Source organism: Manacus vitellinus, unplaced genomic scaffold (assembly GCF_001715985.3).
Source record: "Manacus vitellinus isolate BGI_N305 unplaced genomic scaffold, ASM171598v3 scaffold_36_pilon, whole genome shotgun sequence".
NCBI lineage: Eukaryota > Metazoa > Chordata > Aves > Passeriformes > Pipridae > Manacus > Manacus vitellinus.
In genome coordinates this window covers 6,769,306-6,782,171 of record NW_021940508.1, presented here as the reverse complement: position 1 = coordinate 6,782,171, position 12,866 = coordinate 6,769,306, and the positions used below count along the sequence as shown (strand labels likewise).

The following is a 12,866-nucleotide window of genomic DNA, read 5'->3' as shown; positions in this document are numbered from 1 at the left end:
GCGCAGCATGGTCCCTGCCACTGCTTTCAGTCTCCAAAAACCTGCTGTCATCACCCCGACTTGGGTCTCAGGTCCCCAGCTGGGAGAGAACCAGGCGGGGGGGTGGACACAGGCCGGCAGCTACATTTAGACATAGCTCAGCCCTCCTGACTCAGCCAGGGGGGACGGACAGGGATGCAGTCCTGGCCTGACGTTGGCAGTGGCGTGGCCCCTATAATAGCGCCGTGCCCCGACTCAGGCTCTCTCTCCCTGTCAGCCTCGGAGATGAGTCTGTCTATCCCTGCCGTGGGGCTCAGAAGGGCAGAGCCAGAGCTGGGACACCTTCTGGCACCGGGGCTCTGACCTCTAGTGGGAAGCGTGGACTGGAGCCGGCTTTGGTGCTGCTGGCCAGCGGGACGCAGAGAGCGTCGGCTCCGCGATAAGTGCGTGCCAGTGCCGGTGTGTGCCGGCCCCGTCCCGGGCTGCCCCAGGGCGATATTCACCTTACGAAGAGCTGTCTTTCTGCTTTCAGGAATAAGTACTCAGCTCCCGGCAGTGTTGCTGTCATGGGGAAGGACTATTACAAGATTTTGGGCATCCAGAGCGGCGCCAATGAGGATGAAATCAAGAAAGCCTATCGGAAAATGGCCCTGAAATACCACCCTGATAAGAACAAAGACCCCAACGCCGAGGAGAAGTTCAAGGAGATCGCAGAGGCTTATGATGTCCTGAGTGACCCCAAGAAACGAGCCGTTTACGACCAATATGGGGAGGAAGGTAAGGAGATGAGCACTTCCCACTGGGAGGCAGGAGTGTGGGGTTCAACTTGGTTTTGCAGGAGAGGGAGAGTTTTCACACACAGGTGTTCCACTGTTCCATGTCTGCTCCTGAAGTGGGACTGGTAGCCACAGAATGGGGGAGACTGAATGCTCCGCAGGCACCAGAAATCACCTCACATCCCCCTCCTCCCCGGGCTGCTCCACTTTTGCAGCCTGCTGCCTTGCTCCCTGGGATGGCTGGGCTTCTCCTGCCCTCTGCCCCAAAACCCCGGGTGTGGGCTGAGAGATGGAAGTGGAAGGAGCTCATCTCCCGCATCATACCTGGGGTAACTCATTAGCTACTCTTTAACTGACCTAAATAAAGCACCAGAGAAGTATTGCTTTTGCCCACATGCCCCCTGCATTTGGGCACTGGTCCCGCTGTCCTTCCTGGTACAGGCTGACCTACTGGATTCAAAGCTTTTCCCAATTTAAGTAATAGGCCCTTGTTTTGAAACCAAGAGGCTGCTGTTGTCTGGTGGTTGGCATGGAGGAGGAGGAGGAGGAGGAGAGCTGCTCCAACGCAGGCAACCTTATTAGTCGAAGATGGAAGAGCACAACCCCATTCGAGGAGAGTGCTGAATAGCATCTGCATTAATCAGCCCAGGACTTGGGTGCTTAAAAGAGCAGGAGGTCTGGCAGGAGCAGGCTGCTGGATGGAAGAGGCAGCCCCTCTTTCGGGCAGGTGCATCCCCCTCACAAGCCACCAGCAGAATTAACCAGCGATGGGTTAATTGTCTACCCTTTAGTTATGTCAGGGCTATAATGGGTGCACCAGGCACAGTGATTTTGCCACCCTGTAAAATGAGAAGAGACTGTCTCAAGTGGGAAAACAGCTTTTCCCGGGAGGCCTTGATGAAATCGGACCCCACTCATGCTGGCGTCATGGGATTAAAGGTGAAACCTCCTGGCTGCACAGTCCATTAGGGACAGGGGCTCACTGGGGATTTGGCGAAATCCCCATCACCTGCAGGCATCTAAAATAAGAGTGAGTTAAGGAAGGAGGGGAGAGCCCGCCCTCATTGCCCCATCAAGTTAAACACCTTCTTCCCCCTTGCCCCATCAGCATTAGATGAGTCCTGGTCCGTGACCCCACACACCTTTTTTTTCCCATTTTTTGGAGCAACATGTTGGTGATTGGTATTTTGAGGAGCTTCTGGGTCCTACAGGCTGTGATGGGCAAGGTGAAGCAAAAGCTCCTCTGACCCACCCAGAATATTAACTTCATCAATCAGAAGAGACCCCCAAACTTGTCCTGCTGTGAAGGGAGGTGGGGGCATGGCACAAGGGACAGCCTGTCAGAAATAGCCCTTCACTGTCACTGGCATGCCCTGAAAATAGTCCCTGAGCTCGGCTTGGCTTAACCCTTCCCACCCCTCCTGGTCAAAAATAGCCTTGCAGAGTGTGTGTGACCTCTTCTGGGGGGCACTTCGAATGTACCTTGGGACCTGAGGGGAGTTGCAGTAATATAAGGCTCAGTCTGGGACCCAGCAGGAGAGTTTTCCATGGGAAGGGTTGCCAAAAGATCCAAACCTGGATCTTACCTGGTGTTTTATACAGTCGGTATGCAGGAGCTGCGTGCTGACCTGGAAGGTTGCCGACTTCCACCTGCTCACAGAATCATGGAGGTTGGAAAAGGTCTCTAAGATCATTTAATGTAACACTGCCATGTTCACAGGTGCCACGTCCACACACCTTCTGAACACTTCCAGGGATGGTGACTCCACTGCTTCCATGGGCAGCCTCTTCCAATGCCTGACCGCCCGTTCTGTGAACAATTTTTTCCTAATGTCCAGACCAAGAGGCAAGGCTATTGGGGCAGACAGGAGTGTGCTCATGGGGAAAAATGGACATGGGCTAATCAGGATATATTTTAAATTAAAATACTCTGAATTGGGTGGAGAAAGCCAAAGAAGCCCTTCGGTAGGGACAGAGGGGACAAAACCTGAACGGAATTTGAGCTTGCTGGGTGTAGGGGCAGGACTATGTGTCATGGATGGAGGTGGTACCCGCCTGGCCCATGGTCTTCACAGGTGGCTAAGCTGGAAGGGGTGACCTGCACACCCAGGAGATAGTGGAGTAACTGCCTGCAGGCCACAGAGACCATCCTCCCATCTGGAAAGTGCAGTGCCAGCACAGCATCCCCCAGCAGATGAGCCTTCATGTCTTGTCTTCCCACTTCTCTTCCAGGTCTCAAAACTGGAGGTGGCTCTTCAGGTGGCTCAGGAAGCACTTTCCACTATACCTTCCATGGAGACCCCCATGCCACCTTCGCATCCTTCTTTGGAGGCTCCAACCCTTTCGACATCTTCTTCGCCAGCAGCCGCTCCCGGATGTTCAATGGCTTTGACCAGGAAGACATGGATATGGATGATGACGATGACCCTTTCAGTGCCTTCGGCAGGTTTGGTTTCAACGGCATCAATGGGGTTCACCGGCGGCACCAAGAGTCCCTGCACACACGGAGGAAGGTCCAAGACCCTCCTGTCATCCACGAGCTCAAGGTGTCCCTGGAAGAGATCTACCACGGATCCACCAAGAGGATGAAGATCACGCGCAGAAGGGTCAACGCTGATGGCCGGACCATGCGGACTGAGGACAAGATCCTAAACATTGTCATCAAACGGGGTTGGAAGGAGGGAACCAAAATCACATTCCCCAAAGAAGGGGATGCCACCCCAGATAACATCCCTGCCGACATCGTCTTCATCCTCAAGGACAAGCCTCACTCACACTTCAAGAGGGATGGGACAAACGTGATCTACACGGCAAACATCAGTCTTAAAGAGGTGAGTATAGGTGGTAAATTCCCCGGGCTGGGAGGTGGCACTGGGTCATGGCATTTGGGGCCACGATGGGAGTCAGTCCCTCTCCCAAAACTGAGTACAAAGGACCAGGTAGGTCGTGAAAAAGGAGCTGCAGAGGCCAACTCCCTCTTGGTTTTGGAGATGCTCGACCTCCATGCTGGGTGTAGGACATGGATGCTGTGGTCCCTTGAGCCAGTACAGGTGGTATTTATCCATTTTTTCCCTTCTCCATATGTCTTGTTTTTCTGTTTTAGCGTAGGGTATTCGTGTGTGGAACAGAGCCCAGATACTCTGTAGGAACAAGGGAAAATCCACGTTGGCTAGCAAGAGTCTGATCCCTGCTCTTCTCATATCTGAGCCTGCTGTGGCTTAGTTACTGCCCGGGATGGCACCAGGTGCCTCTCCCTGTGGGCAGAGAGCAGGGTCACGTGGAGGAAGGTGATCCCTCACCCTCCCTGAGCAGTGCTTTAGCTGTTTTCCTTGGTTCTGGCTTTCCTAAATAAGGAACAAAATAGATGAAATATCCAGGCAGTGAGTAAAACTCAACGCATCCAGGCTGCCAGTCCTGGAGGTCGTGGCCAGGCTGGGTGCATCAGAGCCAGCAATCTGTGTGAAGGTGGGAGAGGAAAGTGGAGATTACCTCAGTACAAGATGTGCTGTTCACTGCTGCTGCTGCTGTATAACTACCATATAATAAATCCCAGCTGGCAGCTGCATTTAACATTGACGTTTTTGGCAGCTGCCATTTGCTATTCCTTTCAGACGGTAGACGCTGTCTGTCTTCTTAATGAGCTGATTTTTTTTTTTCCTTCCTGAAGGCAGATTTATGTTCTGAAGTGCATTTAATAGAAATAAGCTCAATGGGCCAGACCCGAGGTAGGGAAACGTGAGCTTGTGAAGTGTGCCAGCGAGTCAGGAGAGCTCTGCGGCGGCTCTGCCTCCCAGCTGGGGCTGTGACAGCGTGTACTGGGGGCAAAGAGGAGCCACGTGGGTCAGGCAGAAACTGGGCACTCTTGGAGCAAACTCAGCTCCAGTTAAGCTGCAAGACTTAGGAGTTCAGTTTCCCTCACAGTGTGAAGTGCGGAGGTTTATTCCTGCAGTGGCTGGTTCCTGTGGCTGATCCAGAAATACTTGGGAGAGAATGCCTTATTTATGGAGCCATGCATGCCATATCTCAGATGTTTCCTTCTGTTTGTTCCCCTTATCCATAAAATTAACCCTGAGCTGTCTGTGCTGATGTCCAGACCATGTTAGCCCAGGTTTGTGCACTGCCCAGGCTGGAGGGACTCTTGCCTAGAGTTGACCTTTGAGAAGCAACCGGAGAAACCTGTTCCAGCCTCACGTGCTGTGTTGCACCATAAGTGTTGAACACTTGTGATCTCTGTGCTGGCATTGGGTTTGCACAATGCAGTCACAAAGTAGAAAATTGCTGGTCCAGGCAAAATTCCTCATTTCTTTGAGCTGGAATTTCTGGTCTCTGTCCTTCCTCACCGCAAGCCCGACATGCTGGGTGTCCTCATGGAGCTGCTGGCCTGGCTGCCATCCCTAGCCAGGGCTATACTTTGCTGCTTTTATCTTTTGTGAGAAGAAGTTCCTTTAGTTCTCTGGAGCATGAGCAGGTGCTGAGACCTCCCCAGCTCTGTATGCTGCCTCATCAATACATGATAGAGTACAACCTCTTCATTGCTGAGCCTCTGGTCATAGCCTTGAGGACTCTCCTTTCACCCTTCTTCCTTGCAAGGCTGCCTTTTTTAGCCTGAGCTTTAGTCTCTGCTGCTGCCATGAGAGAGCACAGTGCCAGCAAAGCTGGCAGGCAGTGGGTCCTGTGACCCCTCTCACTGCTGTACTGGAGGCCCCTCCCAGCCCCCTCCAGCCCTGCTGGATGCCTGGCCAGGGCAGTGCAGGTTGCTTGCCACCTGTCCGCTGCAAAATCAGAGGTGTATGAGGGTTACTCCAGGGACTCCTCGACTTCCTTCCTAAAATTACAGGCGTGTGCTGCAGCAGGAAGCCGCGGGAGGGAGGAGAGGCGTTGCTCCACCAGCAGCTGCCTCTGGCAGGAGGCAGCGCTGCCGGCGGGGCCTCGTGCCCGCCTGGCTGCCAGGCTAACGCCTGCCCTCGGCACCATCCCGCTTTGCATCCTTTACCTGGCGTCACCTTCCTCAAGGCATCCACGCGTCAGCGCCCGGCTGAGACGCGACCGATGGCGACGTCCTCCCCGTCAGCTCCGCTGCGAGCGGAGGAGGACCCGGCGCTGACCTAGATAGAGCTCTGCTCGCACAGCACAGCACTCAGCTATCAAACCCAGGGTGATTTCATCCCTAGGGATAAACCAAACCTCTTTCTAGGATGCGGGGTAGCTCCCGCGGTGACTGGTGTTACTTCAGCAACCGATTTCCCAAATGCCAGTGAAGTTGAGCAAGAGGAATGAAAAACAGGGACATACGGTGGAGGAGCGATCGCCTCGGATTCTTGCGTCTTGGCTTTGGGAAGGAAACATTAAGATCCCGTCTGCCTTCGCTGTTACCGCCTGCTCTGTTCCCATCCCTCTGCTTTCCTCATCCACGTGTTCCCATAGGGAGTTCTTGTTCTTCTTTCCATTTTGGGGCTGGAGATGTCCTTTCGCTGGCACACATGTAGCCGTGCAGCCCTCCGTGGCACACGGCAAGTGGGCACCAGTGAGCAGGAGGGCTCTGGCATCCTTGGGTGAGTGCAGGGCAGAAATTCCTTGATGCTGGGAGGTTGTCCTTTGTTTCCCTCCCACAACCTGCTGGAGATCAGCCAAGCACCTGCTGCTCGCACACAGCTGGCAATGGCATCTTCCTGCAGGCAGAAAAGCTCATCCCTGGAGGACAACCTTTCCAGGAGGAGGCCTGTGCAGATGAGCTGTGCAAGGAGACAGCACCCTCTCTCCTGTTCTCTCACCAGAGACCCCCAGCTGGCTCTGGCACAGACCCCTCTGTGAACCCCCTGGTGCAAAGCCCTGATTCACCTGCAGAAGCCATGTCCATCATCCCTGAGCCAGTGGCCGGCACGAGAAGAGATGTTTCTCCTGGTGCCTGTTGCTGCTCTGCCACTGGAGGCTTTTCCTGGGGGGGGGAATGCAGAACATTCTCCCACCTACTCCAGAAACAGCAATTGCATCTTCTCCCCCTCCCCTTGCAGGGCATTTTGGGAGGACTGGGCCTCCCAGGACCCAGTTCAGGGTGGCAAACCTGAGCCAGCCCCCACACGGAAGCTCAGGGCTGTACCTCAGCAAACCACCCCCCACTTCCAGAAGCATCGCTCCGCAGTCTTCTCCATCAGCCTTTGCTGAAAGCCTGGAGATGATCCTGCCCACATGTACGCCAGAGCTGTCTGAGTTATTTAAGGACACAAGGATTTTCTTGCTGCATTCCCGCGTCACGTGGCTCGCCAATGCAGGCCGGTGTGTGCCTGCCGCGGCGCCCACCGCCCCGGCTGCTTCCGGAGGCTGGGGTACAGCGAGGTGGCACCCCCGGCACTGGCTCCTGGCTTTGCCATGGGGATGGGTGACCCATTGGCTGGTTTCCTAGGAACCAGCCCCTTTGGCAGCCTGGCTCCCAGGAAAGCTCGGTACTGTGCCATGGCCACACCATCATCCCGCGTCAGCGTGGCCTTGTGGGGGCTGTCAGTGGTGGGGATGGGGCACAGGCTGTGCTATAGATAACCCCAGCGCCAGGCAGAGCTGCCGTGCTCCAGAGGGTGACAGCTGATGAGTCGTGGTGGCATCCCATGATCTCAGCTGGATTTTCGGCTGCCCGAGGCTGGACAGGTGCTAAATTTAGCCTGTCCTGTTGCTGTGGGTGGCTTGGTGCTTGCTGGTGGTGCCTCCTGGGGAAGCCAGGAGGAGGGGAGGGAAGTCCTTCCCCCAGTGAGGCTGGGGCACCCCTCTCCTGCATGGCTTCTGCAGCCCAGTTCGTGGTGGTTAGACTGGGCTGGCACCAGCAGAGAGCCGGGCTTGCAGTGGTGAGCGTCACCCCGTGCCTTGGGCATCGTCCAAAGGGACCTGGGTGGTTTAACCCAGGGAGCAGCCGGTGGGGGGACGGGGTGTAGCTGTTGGGATGCTTTGGGGTGTCAGCCCCATCTGATGGCGTGTCCCCTCTTCTCCCCTCAGGCCTTGTGCGGCTGCACAGTGAACATTCCCACCATCGACGGAAGGGTGATCCCACTTCCCTGCAACGACATCATCAAGCCGGGGACAGTGAAGAGACTGCGTGGGGAGGGTCTGCCCTTCCCCAAGGCCCCCAGCCAGCGAGGAGACTTGATCGTGGAGTTCAAAATCCGCTTCCCAGACAGAATAGCTCCCCAGACGAGACAGATCCTCAAGCAGCACCTCCCATGCTCCTAGAGCCCTGGGACTCTCCTCCAAAGCAGCAATACTCCAAACGCATGTGCCACAGCACCTGGCCTGCACAGAGCCAAGGTGTCACAGCACTTTTAAATGCAAAAAAAAAAAGACAACCACCCCTCACACTACTTTCCCTCCCCAAAAAACCCACCCGACCCACCCCCCATCCATTCTTCTTTGCCAGTTTTCTACTCCAACAATGGGGAGTCTCCTGTCTGCCACAGGCTGCCAGACTTTTTCTTTCTCCCCAGAGGTCCAGCTTTCCTGCCTCGCACGAGCGAGAGCCGTGGGCCCTTTGCCCCGGGAGGTGCGTCGCGTCGTGGGTTTTTTATGTCACCTGCTTTTCAAGCCACTCTTTCCACAAGAGGCTGGACTTGTCGGGGTCCAGCGCAGTGTAAATAGGACTCCGCAGGATCTGGCGTCCCCGCTGCTGGTTTTTCTCTTCCCCTCTTTGATACTTGCTGCTGTTTGGGGTCCCGGCTGTCCCGCGGTGCCAATTACTCCTGCCCGCGGTGGCCCCCCCAGTAGCCGGACTATTTCTCACCTGGGACCACGGTACCGAGTCCGGCCGTGGCCCACTCTCCTGTGCCAAGCCTACACCGAGCCTCGGCAGTGCCAAACAACGGAGCATGTGGGGATGGTCCATCCAACCTCCTGCCCCTGCCTGGGGATGTCACCGGTGCTCGTGGGCACAGCCTGCCTGCACCTGCTGCCCACAGGGCCCCAGCCAGCAGGAGGAGGGGGGAAAGCCCAGGGTGGAGCTTTCTTTTTTCAGATGTGTTGAGTTTGCATTGCTGCTTTTATTTTTTAAATACATATATATAGAGCTCATTAGATAAACTTCGTAAAGGTTTTTCTCTGCCTGTTTTGGGGATCCTGGCCTGACGCACCCAGGCTTTTTTGCAAGGGGGATGATTCAGCCACACAAACAGCAACCCCCCAGAGGGGGAGTGTGTGTGCGTGTGGCACTAATCTGGGTGCAAAAGCAGAGCCAAGTGTGAGCAGAGTTGTGGGTTTTACTAGTGTTTCAGGTCAACCTTAGGGATTCTAATAAGAAGAGAGAGGCGTGTGTATATATTTTTCTACAGGGACAATTCATTCAGGAGGTGTTTCTGGACATCAGGGCGGAGCTGGGAGGTGCATGAGGCAATCTGCTTGGTGGCTCCATTTTCAAATACTGTATTTTTTTAAAACCTTTGGATTTCCATCAGGAGAATTTTTATATTTCTTAACCTTTCTCGGCCCACTCTGCCTCATGCCAGTTTTTTTTCCCCAGAAAAGGGCTGCTATGGAGCGGGAGGCGCGTTCGACCTGGCTTTGTACAGCTCCTATTTCACCGCAGCACCGCCGAGAAAACCCCCCTGCCAAAATAATTCCCCCCACCCCGGGAATCCTTTTTTTGTTTTGTTTTGTTTTGTTTTGTTTTTTAAAAAAAGAACAAACAAACTCACTGACTTGAAATGGGGTGTCCTTGGGGCGGGGGGTTGTGCGGGGGGTGTCCGTGGTGTACAGCTGTACAGTGTCATCCTTCGGGGCGAGGAGACCCGTGAGGCGCTGATTTAATCAATCGCCCGCTTCGGCCGGCGAGGGGATGCCACTGGCTCCCTCCACTGGTCCCTGTGGAGTTCGACAGTAGAGAAATCTGGTGGACGCCGTGAGCGAGAAGACAGGCCAGCGCGCAGATGCAAGCTGATTTGTTTTACTCGGTTTCAACGAGACCTGAATGTTTTATAGTGGGTTTTTTGTAATTTTTTTTTTCTTTTTTTTTCTTTTTTTTTTTTTTTGTAATGTCAGTATTGAGAGAAATAAAGAAGTATTTTGAAAAATACACTTCCTCGAGGGTGTGTTGTGATGGGAGATGCCGGGGCTCTGTGCCAAAGTCATCACCACCGCCAGCCAGGGACCTTGAGGCTGGCAGGGAGGGGAAGAAGAAATTTGTTTGCAGGACCTTCAGGGCCTGATAACGAGGGGATGGGAACAAATACATGACCTACTTGGTCACAGAAAGGCTGCTCCCCTTTGTACGTGGCCGTAGTAGTGCTGACCACATTGCAGGGGACAGGAGCAGGGGGTGAGAGCCTCAGTGTCCCCTCAGGGCTCTGGATTGTGGTGACATGGGCAGTGGGAGGGTCAGTGAAGGGATCTCTTTGCTGGCTGCACGGAGGGGCTGGAGAGACAGCAGTGCCATCCCCTCTCCAAGGAGCCCTGGGACAGGGCGAGAGGCACAAGTTGCACAAGCAGCACAGCCCCTGCTGATATGTTTTGCACAATGTTTGCACAATGCTCCCACGAGGATCAACACACAGGGACAGGAGATGAGACCAAAACACATGTGCCCATCTCCCAAGTCCAGTGTGTGGCTCAGAAGGGTTTGATTTTGGACAAGAATAGCCAATTAATAAAACTGTATATGCTACTTGCTATGTAACACTGCCTATTACCATTTCCATGGCTGCTATACTCCCATCACCATCACTGGGCACTGGATTTGGGGATCTGAACTCCTTTCATTGCCACATTAACAGAGGATGGGCTTTGATGAAACCAGCCAACTTTTCATGGAAAAGTTGGTGATGGAATCAAAACTGGTTTCAACCTGTGACACCACCACACACTGTCTTTCCTGCCCTGAAAGACTGTTAGGACAGATGGAGCTCAAGGTCATGGACTGAATGAACTCAAGGGACTTTTATAGGAGTGGTCCATCAACAAATGGAATGGTATCTGTGTGTGTATCACCATCACAGAGTCATAGAGTGGTTTAGGCTGGAAGGGACCTTGAAGATCATCTCTCTCCAACTCCTCTGCCAAGGGCAGGGACACCTTCCACTAGACCAGGTTGCTCAGAGCCCCAGCCAACCTGGCCTTGAACACTTCCAGGGATGGGGCATCCACAACTTCTCTGGGCAATCTGTACCAGTGCCTCACCACCTTCACAGTAAAGAATTTCTTCCTAATATCCAGTCTAAACCCACCCTCTTTCAGTTTGAAGCCATTACTCTTTGTCCTGTCACCACAAGCCGCTGTCAAAAACCTCTCCCCATCCTTCTTGTGGACTCCCTTCAGGTACTGGGAAGGGATCAAAAGTGATATCAAAAGACAGGAAAGGTGATGGGGTATTGGGAAGTAGGGGACGTGGCATGATGTAAATTGTATGGAGTAAATAAGTGGTGGTTTCAGCTGGAAAAGAGTTAATTTTCTTCCTAGTAGCTGGTTCCTAGTGTTTTGGATTCAGTATGAGAATAATGTTGATAACTCACTGATGCTTCAGCTGTTGCTCATCAGGGCTCACTCTAAGTCAAGGAATTTCCAGTGTCTCATGCTCTGCCAGTGAGCAGGTGCACAAAAAACTGGGAGAGAGCATGGGGAGGAGAGCTGACCCAGACTGGCCAAGGGGATGTTCTGTACCATGAAACATCATTCCCAGCATATAAACTGGGGGAAGGTGACCAAGGAGCTGTGTGGTATGTAGTTGCCATCTGTGGTTAAACCACAACAGTTGTTTTTGGAGCCCAAATGGACCTGGAGAGTTGAATAACAACAGATCTGAGCAGAGCATGTTAAACCATATTTGTTATGAACATTTATTGTACTACTTTAGTAGCTGATGGTCACGGAGTTGGTTGGTTTGCACTCAGGGTGCCTGTGTGTGTTCTCACAGGCACATTATGTAGCACCTTGCTTGGTGTGAGTTCCCTATGCTGGTGTTCATCCTCCGTGGGGCCTGGGTGGGCTGTTCTTCGCAGTAGTGGCTGATAGATGTCCCTAAGTGCCACATCTACACCGCCCCTGGAAGTGTCCAAGAAAACGTGCAGGTGTGGTGCTCAGGGGACATGGTTTTGTGGTGAAAACAGCAGTGTTGGGCTAACAGTTGGACTCAACAATCTTAGAGGTCTTTTCCAGCCTAAAGATTCTGTGATACTGTGATTCTATGATTCATGTCTTTTAAATTCCCCCAGAGAACCACCACTGCCGTGGGCACCTGGGCTCACTCTGGCTCGTGTTCAGCCACTGTCAAACAGCACCCCCAGGTCCTTTTTCACCGAGCAGCTTTCCAGCCACTCTGCCCCCAGCATGGAGCACTGCAAGGGTTTGTTGTGACCCAAGGGCAGGACCTGGAACTTGGCCCTGCTGAACCGCACACAGTGGGCCTCAGCCCATCATATAATCAATGCAACAGAATCTCTGTTTGTGGGATGAATCTGGTACGAGCACTCAGCCCAGCCGTCCCATCTGTATTTCGAGAGCCATCTGTTGGGAATTGTTAATTACTGCACCTTTGGCCTTTTTCCTTGGAGAGCTGATCTATGGAAGTAACATCTTCCTACATTGCCCTTCCTTCACAGAGTCATAGAAAGCCCTGGGTTGGAAAGCACCTTAAAGGTCATCTCGTTCCATCTCCCTGCCATGGGCGGGAACACCTTCCACTAGAGCAGATTGTTCAAAGCCCCTTCCAACCTAGCCATGACCACTTCCAGGGATGGGGCATCCACATCTACCCTGCCTTCCGGCCTTCCGTCTTCGGAAGCCCTCCATTCCCCCAAGCTGGTAAGAGCAGGCATCTTTTCACTGAAGAGGGAGGATATAGGAGTACCCAGTGGTTTTACCTGCAAAGACCACAGAGAGAAAACAAGGATATGGGAAGGAAAACCTACCTTGACCCTAGAGGCACAGGTATGGGAATTGCAGAGGAAAGCAATCACAAATGAGGGTTCTTCCAGAAAAGTTGCTGCCCGGTCTCCAGAAGGCATTTCCCAGGCAGAGTTGAAGGGCTGATTGTGTAGGAATATAGGCTTGTATAGGAATAGAGGATCCTATGGAAAGAATGGCTGAAGCTGTGTCAGGCGAGTTTAGGTTGGATATTAGGAAAAGGTTCTTCACCCAGAGGGTGGATGG

The 12,866-nt window shown here is 53.4% G+C and overlaps 1 protein-coding gene across 1 annotated transcript; it reads left to right on the top strand.

The window, feature by feature from the left end:
* The first annotated feature begins 233 nt into the window (after nt 1-233).
* On the top strand, nt 234-9,738 carry DNAJB5 (DnaJ heat shock protein family (Hsp40) member B5). Its single transcript, XM_018077296.1, has 4 exons — nt 234-422; nt 512-756; nt 2,988-3,586; nt 7,737-9,738. Exons 2-4 carry the CDS (start codon nt 546-548, stop codon nt 7,968-7,970), a joined length of 1,044 nt encoding a protein of 347 aa, XP_017932785.1. The 5' UTR covers nt 234-422; nt 512-545; the 3' UTR covers nt 7,971-9,738.
* Nucleotides 9,739-12,866: the final 3,128 nt, after the last annotated feature.

Coding starts and splice junctions, on each gene's coding strand:
- DNAJB5 (XM_018077296.1), top strand. CDS start 546: ATGGGGAAGGACTATTACAAGATTTTGGGCATCCAGAGCGGCGCCAAT. Junction 757..2,987: donor CGACCAATATGGGGAGGAAG/GTAAGGAGATGA, acceptor CTTCTCTTCCAG/GTCTCAAAACTGGAGGTGGC. Junction 3,587..7,736: donor CAAACATCAGTCTTAAAGAG/GTGAGTATAGGT, acceptor TTCTCCCCTCAG/GCCTTGTGCGGCTGCACAGT.